We start from the raw sequence: 21099 nt of genomic DNA on the forward strand, positions 1-21099 counted from the left end.
ATAAATATCAAAGATAGCAGGGCATTAGCTTGACCTGTATTGGATTTTTAAGGATGTAATCAAAGATGGTTTGAATAAGATGTAAGTTGATAACTGATAAATCAAGGTAAAGCATACTCACTTTTGAAAATCTGGAAAGTTCAGCAAAGTAGAAAAAGCATTTGAATAATCTCCCATAATCCTCTGCACCCCAAAATGATTACCATTAATTAACATGTAGGTACATCTCCTTCAGAGGGCCTCTGGGTTCCCCCTTTGGGATTTGCTTACAACTGCTAATCTTTAACATCCAGCTGGGGCTGGTAGTCCACCCCACATCTTTCTCGCGTGTTTTGGCACTAAGCTTTCATTAACCTCCACTTGAGTTCGCTAGATGGGGGTCACTGCTGTTCTGCTGGGGTCTCACCATCAGGCGCCCTGAGTCGGCTCCTCTGAGTTCCTAAGCCTGCTTTCTCCTTGTGTTTTAGGGTGGTTATGCTGCATACCGCTACGCCCAGCCCACCCCTGCCACTGCCGCTGCCTACAGTGACAGGTAAGGGCTTTCCTTCTCACGCTTGACTATTACCTGGAAATGAACTTAGCTGGTGGGAGGTGAGCCTCTCGTTTGGTCTCGGTGCAAATGCATGACTGCTGGGGAAGGCAGTGCCCCGAAAGTTAGGTGTCACGGTGAAGGTCAGCACGGGGCCACCAGGATGCAGTGACGCCTAGCTCACTCTGATCGCTCGCCCTCTCTGCTAAGACACAAAGACGGTGGGTCCATGCAAAGTTGGTTTTCCTTTGACAGCACGCCCTGCATGCACAAAATACACCCCTTGTATAACCTTCTCCTGGGCTTCTCTGTAAAATCCTGGATTCATGTAACTCATAGGACGAAAGCCAAGAGAGGATCCCACAGGGTTTACCTCAATTTTCAACACCTCAGTTCCCTTTTTTACACCTTTGTACATTCAGGAAAGCATTCCCCTTTATTGCCTTTTAAGATCCCGCCTAAAGGAATATGGGCAGTGTGTCTGGCATTCATCAGGAGAGTCTTTCTTTTTGGCAATGCCCAGACTTCAGGCCTATGAACATAAGCCAACATTTATTTGTAATGCACACCACATGTGAAGACTGGCAGCGGAAGGGAGTGAAGTAGGTTTAAGAAACGCAGAAGTCAGAACTGGATGGCAGGGGGGGGGGGTGGGGGTGAGGGCTGGGGGTTGGTGGAGCTCTATTACCCATTACCCAGGCTTAACAGATGACTCGGTTTCTGAAATGGCAAGCCACAGCTATTTTCATATAAGTGCTTTGGAAAAAAAAAGAAAGTGTGCGTTTCCATATTGAATGCAAATCGTTGGCTCTGTTTTCAGAGGACATAAATGTGAATGTTCAGATGCTCTGCATGCACAAATGTCATGGAGGGTGCTTATTTTGGGTAATGATTCCTTTAATTTAAAACTATGTTTCATGAGTAAAACAGTAATGGTAACAGTTTGCATGTGTGGCTGAGGCATGCTGGGTTCGACAGGTAAGCAGGCGGTGTCTTGGACTCTTGAATGGGGCGTGTTGGCAGACTCTGGGTCTCCTCTCGGATCTCCTGTGACTCACTTCCTCTCTTAGTTTGCTGTGGTATGCTTTCTCTGCAGTTCCATTCCATTTCTCACAAGATGTATCCTTAGTTCTTTGTAACCACAGACTTCTTCGGAGGTATACGAAAGCAAAAGAAATTCCTGAACCCTCAATGTCACACTTTGAAAACCCCAGGCATAAAAACTCGTGATCAAATAGCTCTTTGGCAAGACAGAATTGAGATCTGTTATCTGATTATATGCAGGTATTATTCCTATAACTTCCTATTATTCTTATAAACAGCCATCGAGAGCTCTCAAGTCTGGAGGGAGCTTCCAGAGAAACCCAAACAATTGTCATAACACAGTTCTAAATACTTAAATTATCCAGTTACCCAATCATCAGTTGCTAGGATGCAAAATATGTTTTATGAAAGTTGCTATCTTCAATACACTTTGACACTGAATTAGGGAAATTGAGAGGGTCAAAAAAGCTAATAAAAATGATGACAGTCTTGAAATTCTCAAGATCATTCTACAAATGAAAAGGCTTAATTCTATTAAATTCTGCACACTGCATATTCACAGAGTGTCAATTGTAATGTGGTTCATCTACAACCCTTAATTATTTTTATGAAAATATCTCTCGATGCTAAATTCTCCAACACCCACTTTGTATATAATTATAATCATAGTAACTTTAGCCTGCTGCATAATTATAAGAATCTTAAACAGATTTATGTCTTTGATTTTTTTTTTTTAATCTTGCTGCTTGGTATAAATGCATCTATCCCCAAGCTGAAAAAAAGGTTAATTACAAAAATATAATTTAAATTGCTTTCTTTAATAAGACCAACATAGACATTTAAAAAAAAACAACAACAATGTTTAATACTATTCTTAGATAGAATTACTTGAGGATCTGGCCATCTCCATTTGCGTTTGCCTTAAAAAATAAGTTAAAATTTTGCTGCACTTGGGGGCACCATACATGCAAATATATATATGAAATCTGTTATTTTAATATTATTAAGATTTCTCACTGGCAACCTGTCCTACTGAAAAATTGCCCTCATTCTTGGTGTGGTAAATCTTGACTAACTCTTCAATTCCCACTTTGGTGTAATAGTTTCAGTTGAAGAAACCAACTAAACCTACTCTTGTCCTTATAATTGGCCTCTTGCTGTTCATTAAAGAAATTTGCACATTAGCCCTTTTTGGTTGCTGTGGAAATTGATTACTAGTCCTATTTCACTTGCCACTTATGGAAATATTGCATCGAGAGAAACGCAGACATCGATAAAATTACCAGAAAACAATCTTAAAAATTAGGTTTCTGGTTTGATTTGTAAAGTGTGTTTATGAAACGGTGGTACTCCATTTGTTGTTAGTAAGCAGGTAAAGAGGAGGAAGACCCTTCAAGAGAAGACACATATTTAGGGGAAAATGCGAAATTATCAGAAGAGCTTTCCAGTCAATTAGAGATGGCAAGAATCTAGAATTATCTCAGGGAAGTTATTTAATCACTTATTTTTACTCCATCACAGGATAATATCAGTAGGGAGAGACTCTTAGTACCTACTTTCTAGAAGACAGGCAGGATGACAAAGAGAAAAGCTCCTTAACCCAAAGAAACTCCTTCAAAATAGGAAATAAAATCAGAAGGAACAGAGAATGTTTGGGTCACACTCACTGGCTGTCAACCTGATCCAAGGGGAAACCACAACAAACTTACTAATCATGAGATTCACTTCTCAAACATCTTGAAAGGGAAAGAAGTTTGATGTCCCCAGTCAGTAGAATTTTACCTTTTATCAGCACAAATTAAGCCCTCACCAAATTAAAGATTCAGGGGCCTTTTGGAAAATCCTGAACTCCGGTAACCTCAGGACTGGCCAGAAGTTCGTTGATGGCCACCTCGTTAACTCCCTGCCCATCAGCTTCTCGGTTAAATGATCACACGATGATTATCTCGGAGTACGCTGAGAGTTTCTTGAATGCCGACCTCCGGAAGGAAGACCATCTGGTGTGGGCAGTGATTTCCCCCCGAAGAAAAGGACCTGACTAGACTAGGTAATTTTGCAGGCTCATTGACGAATCGAATGGCAATAGGCAGATGTCTTTCTTGGGCATTCAGGAAAGATTGGTAAGCCTTTGACTTCACCTCAGATCTTCTAATCTCACTTTGATTTGTGGAAAGCCAACTATCTGGACTCTCAAGGGAGATGGTTTTCTGAGCTTGAACCGATCAAAGCATGGCAGTGGGGCCGATGATCATCTGGTCGTTGCATGCCACTTGGTGTTGCTGATGTGTTTGTGGTATGTTCTGGATTGGACAGGTCCATCACCACATTAGCTCGATGAATGGCTTGCTTGAATGAAGCCTGGGGGCAGGCTTCTCTTGATTGACTGGCTCTTGGTTTCTTTGTGTCTTCTCACTTGGTCCTTGTTGCATCTTTGAGCAGCCAAACTGGGAGGCAGGGAGGGAGAGGGGAAGATTTCCTTTTCAATGAATCACGCTACAGGTATTTGGGTAAACGTATCTGATGTGTACACAGCTTTGATGACAATGTTACCACGCCAAAAAGGCAGACATCCGTCATGCTTGCCCTGCTTGCCGAACATCCTAACATCCCCTAACACACAGTGCATGGAAACAGCCCTCCACATTAGAGCAGAAGGGAACTCAATTCAGACCAGCTAGAGGAGAAACTAATAGAGGCATTTGCTGTGAGATTTCATGACGACCCAGGTGCCCTGCTAGTTACCCTGGGTCACTGTTTTCATGGACACTTGCATTTCCTTAAAGATCCTTAAAAGTTAGCAGCTTTTGACCTACAGTAGTAGCCCCAGCCATACAGGTGCCTCTAGACTGAGCAAAAGAGACAGCAAGCAACAGGCTTCTGTTTGTTGTTTTATTTTCTACCCTTTTTTGTTTTTTGAGACCTTTAGGTTTTTTTTGAAACATTAGACTCTATCATATGAAACCGCTATTTTTGTGGTCCCCAAATGGTAGAATATTGGCAATTTCATGTAGCTCAGCTTAATAGAGGGGCTTCCCCAGTGACTCAGTGGTAAAGAATCTGACTGTAATTCAGGAGTCACAGGTCCGATCCCTGGGTCAGGAAGATCCCCTGGAGGAGGAAATGGCAACCTCCTCCAGTATTCTTGCCTGGAAAAAATCCCATGGAGAGGAGCCTGGTGGGCTACAATCCATGGGGTCACAGAGTTGGACATGAGCAACTCAGTTGGACTGAGCAACTGACTGATCACAGCTTAATAGAAGCCCAATTAAAATGCCAAATATCAATATCAATAATCTTGTTCTCTGCCTAGTCAAACATATACATATATGTATGTTGTATGTATATATTACCCACATATACATGTGAAAAGTATATGTATACACAACACACACACTTCTGCCTTAGGACCTCATGGAGGATGTATATGCATGTCTAGATAAATAAATCTTAATACAAGGAGGTCAGGATATGCCAAGTTGTGCCAGTCATGAGTCCCATGCTAGAACATTTTTTAAATGTGATACTCATAACCTATAAATAATAGGTTCTATGTCAGAGAGAAATAGATTAGTAGCCTTTCTTAAAACTCAATAAGAATAAATAGTCATGTCTTTGGGGTCATGGAGTGGTTGATCTAGAGATCAACTATTTAAAATTAGATGGTGGTAGAGATAGATAGGGGATTCCCTGGTAGCTCAGTTGGTTAAGAATCCGCCTGCAATGCAGGAGACCTCGGCTTGATATCTGGGTTGGGAAGAGCCACTGGAGAAGGGATAGGCTACCCATTCCAGTATTCATGGGCTTCCTTGGTGGCTCAGATGGTAAAGAATCTGCCTACAATGCGGGAGATCTGGGTTCGATCCTTGGGTTGGGAAGATCTCCTGAAGGAGGGAATAGCTACCCACTCCAGTATTTTGGCCTGGAGAATCCCTATGGACAAAGGGGCCTGGCAGGCTACAGTCCATGGGGTCACAAGGAGTTCAAAAGATAGATAGGTCCTACATACATAGATGGGTAGGTGGATGGATGGATGGATGGACGGAAAGGTAGATAGATGATAGGTACATAAGTGGTTAGGTGGATGAATGGAAAGAAAAAGAGAAGAGAGAAAGAGGGGGAAAAAAAGGAAAGAAAGCAAGAAGGAAGGAAGTATGGACAGATAGGAAAAGACTGTCTCTCTATGCTCTCATAATCTTTCATAATAAGCTTCATGCCAGGACATAGAACCAAATTCTTATGTATAACCGTAGTTTGATCTAAACTGAAAAACTAAAGGGGTTAGAGTTGATTTCCATTCATGTGGGTACTCACTATCTAGTTTAGAATGTTTTTACTTCCTGGATTTAGATTAAATAATAGAGAAATGTCATTAAAATAAGGCTAATAATTGCATTTAAAATGATATACTATTTTTTGTGGAGTATTTATCGAATCATATAGGCTAAAAATTAAGGGGCTGCAAGGCTTCAAAGCATATATACAGGCACCGTGAAATGAAAAATTTAATTTACCCTTCAAATTTTTTTAGTAGAAGGGTTAATTTTTAAATATTGTAATACTTTAGGGACTTCACAATTTTACTCTTTCTTGCTGAAAGCTTCATCTCTGGATCATGCGGATTCCTGAATGAGGGTAGACCATGCAAAAGCAGAGATAGGAGGGAAGTTTCATAGTTTTCCCTGTTCCTCTTGTGTGAATGGAGTTAGAGCAAGGTTGAAACTGTTTCTGGTTGAAAAGCACCCATTCTTTGTGATGTGTGCGATGAGGGATTTCAAGATCTTAGACTCGGGCTTTGTGTGAAGCACTGTCTCCTTTGGGCTTCCCAGGCGGTGCTAGTGGTAAAGAACCCGCCTGCTAGTGCAGGAGATGTAAGAGACATGGGTTCAATCCCTGGGTCGGGAAGAAACGCTGGAGAAGGAAATGGCAGCCCACTCCAGTATTCTTGCCTGGAGAATCCCATGGACAGAGGAGCCTGGCATAGGATCGCAAAGAGTTGGACACGACTGAAGCGACTTAACACACACTATCTCCCATGCCCAGTTCAAGACCAGGTGACTGCTTCTGATGACATATTTACTAGTTTTCCAGGACAGGAGAAAACCATGGACCATGTAATATGGTGACCAACTCTCTTGTCCGGTGAATGGCCAGACTTTAACTAGGCTTCTTTCCCATATGCTGTGAAAATAGCTTTTCTTGTATGAAAGGATGACAACAGCTTTGCTTTCTCCCTTTTTATCCAATTTTGTTTTGAATGTTCTTCCTCGGCAAAGTAAAACTTGGCAACTCTATGATACACTCCATATTATATTTTATTTACATTTTCAGTCCTTTTTGAGAAATCCACTGGTGGAAAAATAGAGTGAGGGTGTTGTAAAACTTGGTGATGCCAACAGTGGAATTCTCAGATGGACGAGGACCTGAGGGCTTAGTTCATGGGTGTCCAGAGAGGATAGCCCCACAGTTCAGACCAGGACCCGGGGTCAAAAGGAAGCTATTTGGGACTCACATCCCAACATGTTGAGTTAAAACATAGCAGCAAGCAGTGGTTACTCCTCTGTATCTCTTATTGATAGTGCTCTGTTGAAGTAATTCTTGATTTTAGCTTTTAATCTTTTCCACTGTTCTCACTCATCCCTTGGGCTTCCCTGGTGGCTATGATGGTAAAGAATCTGCCTGTGACGCAGGAGACCTGGATTCGATCCCTGGGTCGGGAAGATCCCCTGGAGAAGGGAATGGCAACCCACTCCAGTATTCCTGCCTGGAGAATTCCAGGGACAGAGGAGCCTAGTGGGCTACAGTCCATGGGGTCACACAGAGTCAGACAGAACTGAGCAACCAACCTTTTCACTTTTACTTTCACTCATCCTGATGAGTTCCTCTGGATGCTGCAATTTAAAAAAGAAAAAGTTGCTCTGTGAACTTGTAATAGGAATGAGTCACTAATGTCTATATTTATATCCTTTTTAGTGCAGTCTCCAGAATAGCATGTACAGCTTTCAATTAGAACACTGGGTGAAAATATGCATTCATACATAGTAGTGTATATAATATATTCTTATTTTTTATTTATATTCTTGTCCTTCGTTTTGGTTTAAAGTTTACTTTCTTAACTGGTTCATTTTTTTTTCCCCAGTGACTCAGGGGCCCCTCAGGAAGAGAAAGTGAAGCTGATTAATCTAGACAGCTTTAGGGTAACTAGAAAGAAACAGGTATTGTCTGTAAATTTCATTTTCCAAGGTACACAAGCCAGATCAAAATACATTTTATCAATAAAACTTGCCACATATATGAAAATGCTCCTGTGAAAATGTTCATCAGGTGGAAGCAGAGGACTTTGGTACTCTTACTGTTTCCTAAGACGTCTTGAAGCTTAATATAGTAGCTGGGCAAACTTTGATTCAGATCATCTCTCTGTGATAATTATAATAATTATTATAATAACAGTGATAGCAACAGTGGCTATGTTTGGAGCCCTTGCTCTGTGATTGGCACTGTTCAAGGTGCTTTATAAAGACAGTCATGGACTTGGCTTACCAACCCTATTGAATTGATGTTGCCACCTCCATTTCACAGATGGGGAAGACAAGATTGGGGAAGGATGAGGCTCAGTTCAGCTTGAGAGTGAAGTCTATGCCCTTAGTCCCCAGGCTCTGAGCATCTTAGTAGAGCAACCTTGAGGAGTCATTTCTTGGTCTTCCATCACATCATGTGTGATGGGTTTATTGATTCCACCTCACAGAGTGGTTCGGAGGTTTCAAGATACTGCCTATGAAGTATTCAGCACATCAAGGGGACTATATAAAATATTCTTGTTTTTATTTTCATGTTCTTATTTCCATAATCCTCAATTCCAATTTTTCATATTTTATATTCCCATAACATCATTCATTAAGAGTTTTAAATCTGGAGCGCAAGAGTGAGCTTGGAGGAAACCAAGACTGTCTAGGTTATTTTAGTTCCACCTGAATCTGAAAGTTTGAATCTGAGCATTTGAATCTGAGAGTTTGAATCTGTTGTTTCTTTAACCCATTCCAGAGTCAAAGTTTAGGAAAGGTAAGGATCAAATCTACTCAGCTGATTATGCTGTAGGCATGACTTTTAAATAGAATAGGTGGGATTCTGTGCAAATCTAATCCTTTTAAATCCACTGAGTTCTGGAATAATTTGTTTGTTTTCCTTTGTTGTTGTTGTTGTTTTTAAATGAAAAACCATGTATTCAGGGGCTACATAGGTCCTTTAATTGATCAGTCCTCAAAAGTTCAGATTTTGATAAATCAGGTTTTCTTAAAATGATGTTTCCTGCCACTTTTCACCATGTAGATTTCTCTTTTGAAGTTAATTTTTCAGCAGTTGCCTCTTGTCTGTCAGGTGGTATCACCACATTGGAACAAATGACCTGATCAGGGAAGCAGTTTAGTGAGGGCAGCCGTATAATGATCATTTAAGACCGATCGCTTTAAATAGGCCACTTAAGTGGGTTTAAGACAGGATAACGAGTCAGAGGAGGGACACCCTGTCAGTAATGACGCTAGGACCACAGGCTTCACCTAGGACTATCGAAGGACGAGGAGGCCACGTGTGGCCATCCTCAGTGGAGCTCCCAGGGGCCAAGCAGGAGAAGCAGGTCCAGGCATGGTGATGTACACCCCAGGAAATCCCGCTATTGGGGTTCAAGTCCAGTGTCTGTCAGCCTAGGTCCTGGATTGTTTCTATCCCCTTATGCTATTCTTACAAAGTCAGAGCTAAGGCACGTTTGCCGCTTCAAATAGTCAAAACGAAGACGCAATTTAATGATTAAAAAGTGAATGGAATTTCATGCTCTCATTTACTTATTTTCCCTGTGGATCAATAATTCTGATTGAGCATTCACCGAACAAATTACAATAACTAAGATAATTATATTTTCTGCCAGCCTGCTCTGCAGATGGACAATGATTCTATTTGATGAGGACTGAGATGGCCTGGGAAGAGTGAAGAAGGGAGAATGTAGTTCTTGACGGTAGCATCAGGGTGATTTGGGGAACTTGTGTTTATGGACGCAGAGCCCTCAGTGATGAAAAGTAATATGTCTGTTACTGATCAATGTATACCCTGAGTTTCTCATTTTTAATTTACGCATGTGAAGACACACACACACGCGCACACATTGAGAGAAAAAGTGCTCAAATTTTTGTTTCAAGAACCAGTTGTCTTGGGTCCATAACCTGTAATGGCTTCTTAACTAGTGTTAGGGACTGTCGGTTGAATATATAATTTAATTGAAACCGTTAAAAAAAGAAGCAAGCCTGTAATAGTCAACAGACTGGACCAAGAAGGAGTGAGGGAGATATTAAAGGAAGTTCCAAACCCAATAGACCATGGTTGTCACAGCCATGTGGGGAGCTATGTTTGCCTGTGACAAGACAAGATATAACAACTCCTTTGGCCGTGCCATGGCCTAATTACATACTTTTCGGGTTGCAGATCGTTGACTTGATGGGCCACAAAAAAGCAAATAAAACCTCTCTTTTCAGTAATATCATCAAGACCCTTCAACTGTGAAGGGTTTCGAGGCAGGTGAGAAAGCCCAGTGCTTTCCAGAGGCCGGTCAGACACCTCTGACGAGAAACTGCACACAGAAGCCTCTGGATCAGACATTTCCATTGCAAATAAAGAGCTTTCCTCGTAGAAAACAGTATGCCAGTCAAGTGGAAGGGAACAGACAGGCCGTAGGTAAACTCTGGGGCTTCTCAGACGGCGCTAGTGGTAAAGAATCTGCCTGCCATTGCAGGAGATACAGAAACACAGGTTTGATACCTGGGTCAGGAAGATTCCCTGGAAGAGGGCATGGCAACCCACTCCAGTATTCTGCCTGGAGAATCCCATGGACCGAGGAGCCTGGCAGGACCCTACGGTCCACAGGGTCACAAAGAATGAAACACAACTGAAGGGACTTAGCGCGCACACACACAGATAAGCTCTGAGCTCATGAAGCATTCATGATTGTGACAAAAATTAAACCCGCTCCCCTATGCCTTTTTTTTTTTTTTTTTGTCACTATCACATATCCTACAAGATCTATCTTTGCAGGTAAGAAGGAACTTTTCATTAAAAACTTCTAAATTTCTTTTAACGTTATCAAAGCAAGTTCTGGCTCTTATACCCATGAAGAGAACTTGGATCCTCTTCCAGAAGAAATGACTTCTGTTTATATGTAGGCTTTATTTTATTTTCATATTTGTGTGTAATACATGCCTGTTAACAGTCATTGGACAGAAATAAATAACTTATGATTTTCTCCCTAGGGTAGATCACAGTGATTGACTCTTCTGGAATTAGATTCTCCTCCAAACCATAGTGCATTTCATCTTTAATTAACATCTGAGACATTTAGAGTAGGGACTGCTATCAGAATTTAGGGGGATGGTAGTTGGGTAGGAGGGGCTTCCCAAGTGGCTCAGTGGTAAAGAATCAGCCTGCAATGCAGGAGACACGGGTTCGAATCCTGGGTTGCGACGATCTCCCAGAGGAGGAAACGGCAACCCACTCCAGTATTCTTGCCTGGGAAGTCCCATGGACAGAGAAGCCTGGCAGGCTACAGTCCATGGGGTCAGGAGAGTTGGACACGACTTAGCGACTAAACCACCACCACTAGTTGGGTAGGAGAGAGAATTGCAATAGCTAACTTGTCCATGCTGTCTTTGTTCCCAGCTTATTCTTGCTACATTATGATGTATGAATGTTTGGATCAGTCAATAGATTTGAGGGAGAAGATTCAGATTCAAAACCAAACAGCCTTTTCCCTTCATTATCATAATCACTTAGGTTGAAATGCCTTGGCTTGAGAGTCTAGGAATGCATCACATGTCTGATAACCTGGATCAGTGGTTCCCAGTGTTTTTGCAGCTGTGGAATTTCTTTAAAAAGAAAACTAGAATCTCTGGATGCTCCTAACATCCTTTTAATCCTTCTAGCATCCTTTTAATCCCCACTTTCATGGGCCAATGTTGTCATTTGAAATTTGATTGCAGTAAAAGATGAGAGACTTCCCCCTGCCCACACACACACCATTTCTACATGGTTACAGGGTTTGTGGATCACTTCTAGATACTAGAATAGGAGCCCACGTGGTGGGGCTGGGGACACATCAAAAAATGTGTCCCGGAAAATATTAGTTCCATTGCTTTCCCAGAATGATAATTTCTCTGTTGTTTTCTTTAACGTCTTTGACTTGAACTAAAAATTAACAAACAACAGGGAAAGAAGTGCTCCCCTTATTCTGTTCTAATTTCAAGGTTAGAGGGGTTCACACTTAGGATCCTTAGACACTTGCACTGCAAAGCGTGGTTCCTTGACCAACCAAATTCCAAATTGGCCTCACCAGGAACTTGTGAGACAAGCAGACTATCAAGCCCCGCTTGAACCAGAATCTACACTTTTAAGATCCCAGGGAGATTTGTAGGTGATTTGTGAGAAGCACCATCCTTGAGGTGCTGCAGTTCTACCCCAGTAGGCAGTCAATGGGGCTTCCCAGGTGGCGCTAGTGGTAAAGAACCCACCTGCCTGTGCAGGAGATACAAGAGATGCAGGTTCGGTCCCTGGGTAAGAAAGATGCCCTGAAGGAGGAAATGGTAGCCCATTCAGATACTCTTACCTGGGAAATCCCATGGACAGAGGAACCTGGCGGGCTACAGTCCATAGGGTCGCAGGGAGTTGGACATGACTGAAGCGACTTAGCACACACATGGTCAGTAAACAACGTTCACTCTGGGTTCTCCCTCCACACATCTTGCACATGTAAGAGAGTTTGTCTTTGTAACTTGTTGACTAGTGATTGTCTCCTCTGCTCTTTCCCTTCTAAAAGGAGAAGGTTAGAGTTGCCTGAGGTTGGTTGTCCCTCACAATCCCATTTTGTTGTGACTTCCTCCCTCAGCTAGCCTGCTGCTGCTGCTGCTAAGTTGCTTCAGTTGTATCCGACTCTGTGCGACCCCATAGATGGCAGCCCATCAGGCTCCCCCGTCCCTGGGATTCTCCAGGCAAGAACACTGGAGTGGGTTGCCATTTCCTTCTCCAATGCATGAAAGTGAAAAGTGAAGGTGAAGTCGCTCAGTCGTGTCCGACTCTTAGCAACCCCATAGACTGCAGCCCACCAGGCTCCTCCATCCATGGTATTTTCCAGGCAAGAGTACTGGAGTGGGGTGCCATTGCCTTCTCTGTCAGCTAGCCTAGGGCCACCAATTATCATTTTCTTTACCCCAAAGATCCAAAGCTAATCAGAATGATCCTGTGTGTTAATAATATCTGCTCATGGGTTGTGTATAACTGTAGACTCTCCCCGTTATAAAACTTACCCTGGAAAAGTCATATCAGACTCCTCTTACCTTTATGGAGCCCCTGTTTTGCCATCTGCTAAAGGGAGAGAATATACCAGTTAGAATCAGAAAGAGGCAAAGGTAAACACTCACTGTTTTATAAACTGCAAAAAGGTGGTGAAAAGCATGGTGTTATCAATAATTTGATGATTGACAGGTTTTTTAGAGCATATATGGTTGAGGGCTTCCCTGGTGGCTGAGCAGTAAAGAATCCACCTGCAACGCAGGAGATGTGGGTTCAATTCCTGGGTCAGGAAGATCCCCGGAGTAGGACATGGCACCCCACTCCAGTATTCTTGAGTGGAAAATCTCATGGACAGAGGACCCTGGTGGGCTACAGTCCATGGGGACGCAGAGTCGGACGCGTCTGAGTGACTAAACACACACACACACACACACACACACACACATGATTATTTGAAATTATTGAGGGACTTCCCTGGTGGTCCAGTGGGTTAAGATTTCAGCTTCTAATGCTGGGAGTGTGGGTTTGATCCCTGCGCAGGAAGCTGGCATCCCACATGCCTTGTGGCCAAAAAAAGAACGAAACAATCCAGAAGCAGTATTGTAACAAATTCAATAAAGACTTTAAAAATGGTCCAAATCAGAAGAAGAAAGCGTTGAGTATATACAGACAAAGTCAAGCAAATTAAGTCCATCTGAAAGGACAGATCGTTTTTAGACGAGGCAGTCTTTCAGGACCCCCTGTAACGCTAACATACCGGGAACCTGTGTTTCCTCAACTTGTCGTTGCCCTAGGCAGGATGTGAAGTGGGGTCTCTCACTCTCCTGGTGCCTACTCTTTGATTGGTGCACCCATTGGCCAATCTTTGCTGATTCACCTACAGATTATGATCAGAGAATGAGATTTAGAGCCTGAATCTCAGTTCGTAAGTTCCTTACTACACAAGATAGTAGAAGCAAACTAATTGACCCTCCACTGTCTCATCATTAAAGGGGTGGGGTGGGGCGGTTAATGAGTGATGCCTGCCTTCCTGAGTGTTTGTGAGAATTAATTGTGGTCATAAGGAGAAAGCTGCTTGCATAGCACTGATGCTCAGTAGCATTCAGAATATTATCATCAACATCATCATCCTTAATATTGTTATTATCAGCAGCATCACTAAACTAGGAGCATAATTTGTTTGTTGACTCAAAAATGAGTCCTTTCCTGTGGCAGCAGGTTCTCTGAGTCAGAAAAGTTCTGCCTCTAGAAGATTTTTTGTTGGTTTTTTATCTTGACTTTCATCCTAGAAAACATGAAAACACATGGACCTGAAATTGGCCACCAGAGTAGAACTTAAATGTCCTGACCACAGGTAAAGAAAGGTGACGCTGTGTAGTGATGGGTATGTTAATTAGCTTGATTGTCATACTCATTTCAAGATGTACATGGGTATTAAGTCATCACTTTGCGCACCTTTTTAAAAAAAAAAAAGCACGCTGTACAGCCTGGTTATAAACAATTTTAATTTGTCAATCGTATCTCAAAATTGGGGAAAAAAAATAGATTGGGCGAAAATGTTTTGAAGGAAGAAGCACCTGAGAACCTTGTGATCAAACAGCCTATACTTCTGTTCATCTTTCTCCTGGATTATTTCTTCTTTTTTCATGTCCAAGGAGGAGCTGTCAGCCTACCAGGGGCACATCAAGTTCGTAGGAAAAAACACTTGATTCTCCCAATGTAGACCCTGTCCCCAAACCAACATGGCTTCAAAGAGTCAAAAAAAAAAAAAAAACACCAAAAACCAAACCTGCCTATGTTGCCCTTTTCCCATCATACTTGATGAGAAGTCCAATGCTGTGGTGGCAGTGGGTTTTCAGAATCCCCAGGGATTAGGATGTTTCTGGAACTTTCCACCATCAGCTCCGTTTGTTTTGCACACAACTCCTAGGTGGACCCAAACCATCTCAGTGTGGCCTCTCCACCATCCAGAGGCTCAACCTGGACACCCTGTGCTTTTCCTGAGCCTCCAGGAGCTCGGAGACCCCCTCCTCAATATGAGGTGGCTTCTCCTAGAACAGCGGTCCCCAACCTTTTCAGCACCAGGGACTGATCTCATGGTAGACAGTTTTCCCACCTCCTGGGGTGGGAGTGGATGGTTTTGGGATGATTCAAGTGCATTGCATTTATTGTGTACTTTATTTCTCTTGTTATTACATAAGCTCTACCTCAGATCATCAGACATTAGATTCTGGAGGTTGGGGACTCCTACTCTAGAGAATAATATACGCTGTTCAGAGAATCTGCCAGACCCATTTCCAACTTGTGATTGGTACCCCACTGTGCTCTCGTTTGCCTGCCCAGTGAAAGCTAAGGTGGAATTTTACCTTCCTGAAGGTTGCAGCCACCTGTACAATGGCCTACAACCTCAAAAGACTCTTAACTATCCCCACTTGCCCTAAACCCACAGAAGTCCAGGACTTAACAACACAAACAGCCAATGTCTTTGTGGAGGGAGAGAAGCTTACAGTGTTTATGAGTCCATGCAGCCAAAAAAATTAATGTCTTCCCCCAATGGGCTTCCCTAGTGGCTCAGATAGTTAAGAATTTGCCTGCAATGCAGGAAACCCAGGTTTGACCCCTGGGTTGGGAGGAAAAGGCTACCTACTCCAGTATTCCTGCCTGGGAAATCCATTGGACAGAAGAGTCTGGCGGGCTATAGTCCACACGGTTGCAAAGAGTCCAACATGACTGAACAATAATACACACCCCAAACAGATTGCTTTCCCATTCATGTTCTCGTTGATCTGCACGTACATATACCAAAAAAAAAAAAAAAAAACCTAAGAGAGGGGTGTGTGTGCACACACGTGTGCAAGTGTGCTGTTTGTTCCCACTTTCCAGATGAGAAAACTGAGGCCCAGAAAGATGCAATGATTTTTTCTGTTGGAACACAGCTTGTGCATGACGAGGCCCAGCTTCTGGACTCTGCTAGTTCTCTTTCACTTTAGCTGAGAAAAGCAGTGCAGGGGGAACAAGGGAGAGTATTACATTTTGGAGAAACTAACATTACAGAAGAGGGCTGTGCTAAGGTCTCCAGGAAATGGAGGTGCCCTTATATTTGAGTGTCTACGTCTCAGAGCTTTCGTGAGGAAGATTCAAACTGGGGACAGATTCGCAGGCCTTAACTCCTTTCGCATTAAACTTTTCAGTGTATGTAATGTTAGTGTAGGAACTGTTGCTCCATGAACTAGCTTTGAATGGGTGTGAATGCATTCCTCTTTTTAAAAATATCAGGATAGCCATTTCAGAGGAGTCTATAGTTAATCTACTTATTTGCTTGCTCTTTGTACTTCATCTTGATTCTACATGACATACATATCATTATATATATATATATATATATATATTTAACAACAGGGCAGGGAAAAATATGAATCTGCATGGAATTTGTACAGTTCTAGGACTTTAGAACTGAGTCGGCGGGGGGAGAGAGGTAAAATACTGATCACAAGCAAATCGGTCTTCCTTTCAAGGTGATAAAACTGAAATATAAATTAGATTATGAGCTTCGCGACAGCCAAGCCCAGTAATAGACACTCCTCAGTGGTTTAAAGACCATGAGCATGGCATCAAATTCCTTAAGCTTAGCTGGTTGCCTTGGAGAAGGAAATGGCAACCTACCGCAGTGTTCTTGCCTAGAGAATCCTATGGACGGAGAGCCTGGTGGGCTGCTGTCCATAGGGTTGCACAGAGTCAGACACGACGGGAGTGGCTTAGCCTGCATGCATGCATTAGAGGAGGAAATGATAACCCACTCTAGTATTCTTGCCTGGAGAATCCCAGGGACAGAGGAGCCTGGTGGGCTGCCGTCTATGGGGTCGCACAGAGTCAGACACGACTGAAGCGACTTAGCAGCAGCAGCAGCAGCTGGTTGCCTGGCCCATCGCAAGCCCTCATTAAGCATCTGAGGAGTGAATGAATCACATCAGTAAACTATTTAACAAAGGTACCAAGTATAACTGTAATAGGAGCATCTTTTGTCTGCATATTGTATTTATGCAGGAATCAATCATGGCTGGATTCCCCAAGATTCCAGCAACTTTTAAAATATGACCAACAACCTGATTAGTGTACCTTTCTACCTGAATTTTATGTGTCTAAAAAGAATCACCTGGTAAACATAGTTATTTAAAAATTAATAGCTATTAAATATATTGAACAATGTATTAATTACAGATGCCAAGAATTAAAATATCAAGAACTATAAATGATGGAAATCAACAGTAGCACAATTTAATCTAAAAAACAAAAGAACATGCAATTCTTAATTCCTGTAAAGGCAGATACCTGTGTTCAGAGAACATATGTGAGAAATTAGTTCTCAGTGCTGGCAGACACATTAGAAACACCTGTGTGGCTCTTTGGAACTACCTGGGTACCACTCTGCAGAATTCTGATTTAAATGATTGGGTCTGGTCATGGGTATATTATATTTTAAAAGATGGTCTGATCATTGGAAGAAAAAGTGTTAGTCACTCAGTCGCGTCCGACTCTTAGCAACCCCATGGACTGTATAGCCCACCAGGCTCCTCTGTCTTGGAACTCTCCAGGCAAGAGTACTCAAGTGGGTTGCCATTCCCTTCTCCAGGGGACCTTCCCAACCCAGGGATCAAACCCAAGCCTCCTGCATTGCAAGCAGATTCTTTACCATCTGAGCCACCTGGGGAGCCCTGGTCATTGGTATTTTATATTTTTAAAAGAATCTTAGAGTACTATAATGAGAACCTCTACTTTATAACTAACAGATACCCTAGAACTTACAGATAGAATTAAATTAACTTTGTCCATTGCTATCTTGGGGCTGACATCTGTCAGACCAGAAGACTCCCTTCTCAGGCTGAAGGAATACTTTAGAAGATAGCCTTGAAGGATTTTAATCACATACCTGTGTGTCTGCGTGTTAGAGTGAATATTCATAGCATTGGCTATAAGAGGAAACTTACTGTGAGTGGCATCAAGCCTGAGTTTTGTGTAACAATAGAGACAAAGATTAACTAAAAGGCCAAAGAAGGGTAAATGACCAGCACCATTAATAGTAAAATTTAAAACCAGTATTATTTGATGGTAGGACATCTCCGGTCTGGCCTTTCCCTCCACCCCCATCCGGGTGGGAAGATTTCTCTGTATCTTATTCATACCTAACCCCTCACATCCCCTCCAGCAACCCTGGCTGGCTATTATTTTCATTTGACTCTTAGAATTCAGCTGTGGGTGGTTTGTGGAAGAAAAGAAAATTGCCGAGAGATGAGATTTAGCCTAAGATGAAAAGCAAGATATTAAGGATAATATAGCAAGTTCCAGGACTCATTTAAGGGTTCCCACCAGCAGAGTCAGATCCGGAGTCTAGGTGGCTGGTCTGTGCAGAGGTGCCCAGTCTTTTTGGCACTGGAGACAGGTTTTGTGGAAGACAGTTTCTCCATGGATGGGGGTAGGGTTGGGGGATGCTTTGGGGATGATTCAAGTGCATTACATTTATTGTGCCCTTTTTTGTATTGTTATGACATCAGTTCCACCTCAGATCATCAGGCCTTAGATCCCAGAGGTTTGGGATCCCTGATCTATGGAAATCATCGTAAAGCATCATGAAGTTTCGTAATAGATTAAAAGAGAGAAAGACTATGAAAATTCCTCCATAGGCAAGCCACACACATTATTGACTCCATGCCCTTTGTGGGAGCATCCCTGAGAAGAATCTTAGAGAGTGAATGAGACTTGGGGTCTTGGAATCTAAAAAAATAGAACAGATGAATGTGTATAAATAAACAGACTCACAGATCTAGAGAATAGTGGGGAAAGGAAGAGAGAAGGGGTAAAATAGGGATATGGGATTAATAGATACAAACTACTATGTATAAAAAGAAATAAGAACAATGATATAAAGTATGGGTACTTAGCCATTATTTTATAATAACTGTCCATGGAGTCCAATCTATAAAAATACTGAATCACTATTTGTATACCCTAAACTAATATAATACTGTAAATCAGCTATACTTTAGTTATAAATAACAGAATAAAATATCAAAATATCTTGATTATGATTTTTATATTCAAGCAAAAAAGAAAGATTCAAGAGTCTTGACCCAATGCAGCTATCTCCACAGTTTACCTCCATCCCTTAACATCTCGTTCACATTACATGACCTTTCTCTGTCTCTGTTACCTCATCTGTGAAGATGGGGAGGATAAGAGAGATTGTCAGGAAAAATAAATGAGTGAATATATACATGCAGCCCTCAGCAACCACCTGTCATGGATAAGCGCTCCATCACTGTTAGCTAGTGGCCCTTTGGTGTCCACATTCCAAAGGATCGAAACGAACACAGCCTTCTGTCTTGTGCTCAGTAATTGACTGTTTCCTCATTTTTCTTAAGTTAGTCATCTTCTCTTCTTCCACAAAGCCTCCCTCTATCCAGCAGTCTTCTGGGAAAGGCAGGCTTTGAAGCAAAAATGAAAATGAATTTGCAAGAGATGTCTCAGCAAGTTTTCCCAAATTTTTCCATGGTAAAAAAATTACCCAGGACCACAGTTCCCTCCCTGGAGGTATTGTCCAGATAATCAGACCTCTCTCCTGGAAATTCTTATGCAGGTGGTCAGGGTTGAAACCCAGACATCCATATTTTTTAATAAGCATTCTAGGTAATTGTCTTAAGGGAAGTTTGAGACATTCTGGAGTAGAGGGAGGGGTCAAAAATGGGGACAAATTCTAGGTTAAAAGAAATGGAAAAGAGAACTAGATGCAGACTCACTAGGAAAAAAATGGAAAGACCCAGCCAAGATGAGCTTGAGTAAACCCATTGGGAAGAAGAGGAACAGAGGAGAAAGCAAAAACGGAGAGCATGATATTATGGCCACTTTTCCTCAGCTTCTCCTGCAGAAATGAGGTTTCAAGTTCATTCTCTGGGAAGGCTTTCAGAAAGTAAAAGTAACCAGTCCTGGGTCATGTGTGATTTTCTATGATCCAGCCTCAGAAACCATGCAGCTAGGTTGTCTCAGAGAACAGCACAGCAGGTGGCAACATGGAAGTCATAAGAGAAGCACAATCTATAACCAATTCGGTGTCCAACCCCCTTTCTGCTCACATTTGTAGCATCCCCAGTGCTTTGCGGCCATAACTGAGCAATGCCTGCCTCTTTCTAGACTCAGTCCCAGACCCATGAAGTCAGGACCCACCAGAGCAGAGTTCAGCTATCCCGGGCTGTGCTAGTGGTAAAGAACCCAGCTGCCAGTGCAGGAAAGGGGCCAAATCCCTGGGTCAGGAAGATCCCCTGGAGGAGGGCATGGCAACCCACTCTAGTATCCTTGCCTGGAAAATCCCATGGACAGAGGAACCTCGTGGGTTTCAGTCCATGGGGTCGAAAAGAGTAGGTCACGACTGAAGCAACTTAGCAGACATGAATCTAGGAGGGCTTCCCTGGTGGCTCAGTGGTAAAGAATCTGCCTGCCAAGTAAGAGACATGGGTTCAGTCCCTGGGTCAAGAAGATCCCCTGGAGAAGGGAAATGGCAACCCATGCCAGTGTTCTTGCCTGGAGAATCCCATAGTCAGAGGAGCCTGGCGTGCTGCAATCCATGTGGTCACAGGGTGTCAGTCATGTCTTAGACTTAGTGTTCATCACAGTGACTAGGAGCCGCCAAGGTGAGAACCAGTCAACTAGACAGGTGCTTCTCTCTTGGCTGTGTAATACACTCACCTGGAGGTCTTTGGAAACTACTGATGCCTGAGACCCACTCCAAGAGCTACCTATTTAATTGGTCACTAGGCTTTCTAGAAGCTCACTAGGTGTTTACTCTGTCCGGCCAAGGTTGAGAAAGATTCTGCCAGACTTAATCACTGACAATCACTGAACAAACCAGTTGGCTAAAAAAATCAGGTCCCACTGAGTTTGAAGTTTACATCCTCAGGTCTGTGTCAAGAGTGAAGAGCAGACTAGGATTAGCAAAAGGGGACAGGCCCCAGGCCAGCCTCCTTTCCCCTCTTAAGAGTTGACCCGGCTGTCCAGAGCACACCTGGGTTGCTCTGATCACTGAGTTTTCCTGTCACTTAGAGCACAGCAGACTGCTCTGCTACATTGTTAATCTCTGATCATACCTCTCTCTGGTCATTTGGAGTAAATGATTTCACCAAGAGGGTCGGATCATTTATGGGCAATCTAAGATAAATAGT

General features: G+C 42.6%; 1 protein-coding gene across 21 annotated transcripts in view; it reads left to right on the top strand.

Moving 5' to 3' along the window:
• LOC138428933 (RNA binding protein fox-1 homolog 1) overlaps positions 1-21099 on the top strand; it is a 436622-nt gene that overhangs the window by 392829 nt on the left and 22694 nt on the right. For 19 of the 21 annotated variants that reach the window (XR_011252625.1, XM_069569887.1, XM_069569885.1 and 16 more), the window contains exon 11: positions 468-532. The exons of the other annotated variants lie outside the window; for them this stretch is intronic. Coding sequence is in view for 18 of the 19 variants with exons in the window: in XM_069569887.1 (XP_069425988.1) it covers positions 468-532 (65 nt within the window). In the remaining variant the exon portion in view is untranslated. The remainder of the gene's footprint in view (positions 1-467; positions 533-21099) is intronic. 21 annotated transcript variants of the gene reach the window in all.

This window comes from Ovis canadensis, chromosome 24, assembly GCF_042477335.2.
Source record: "Ovis canadensis isolate MfBH-ARS-UI-01 breed Bighorn chromosome 24, ARS-UI_OviCan_v2, whole genome shotgun sequence".
NCBI lineage: Eukaryota > Metazoa > Chordata > Mammalia > Artiodactyla > Bovidae > Ovis > Ovis canadensis.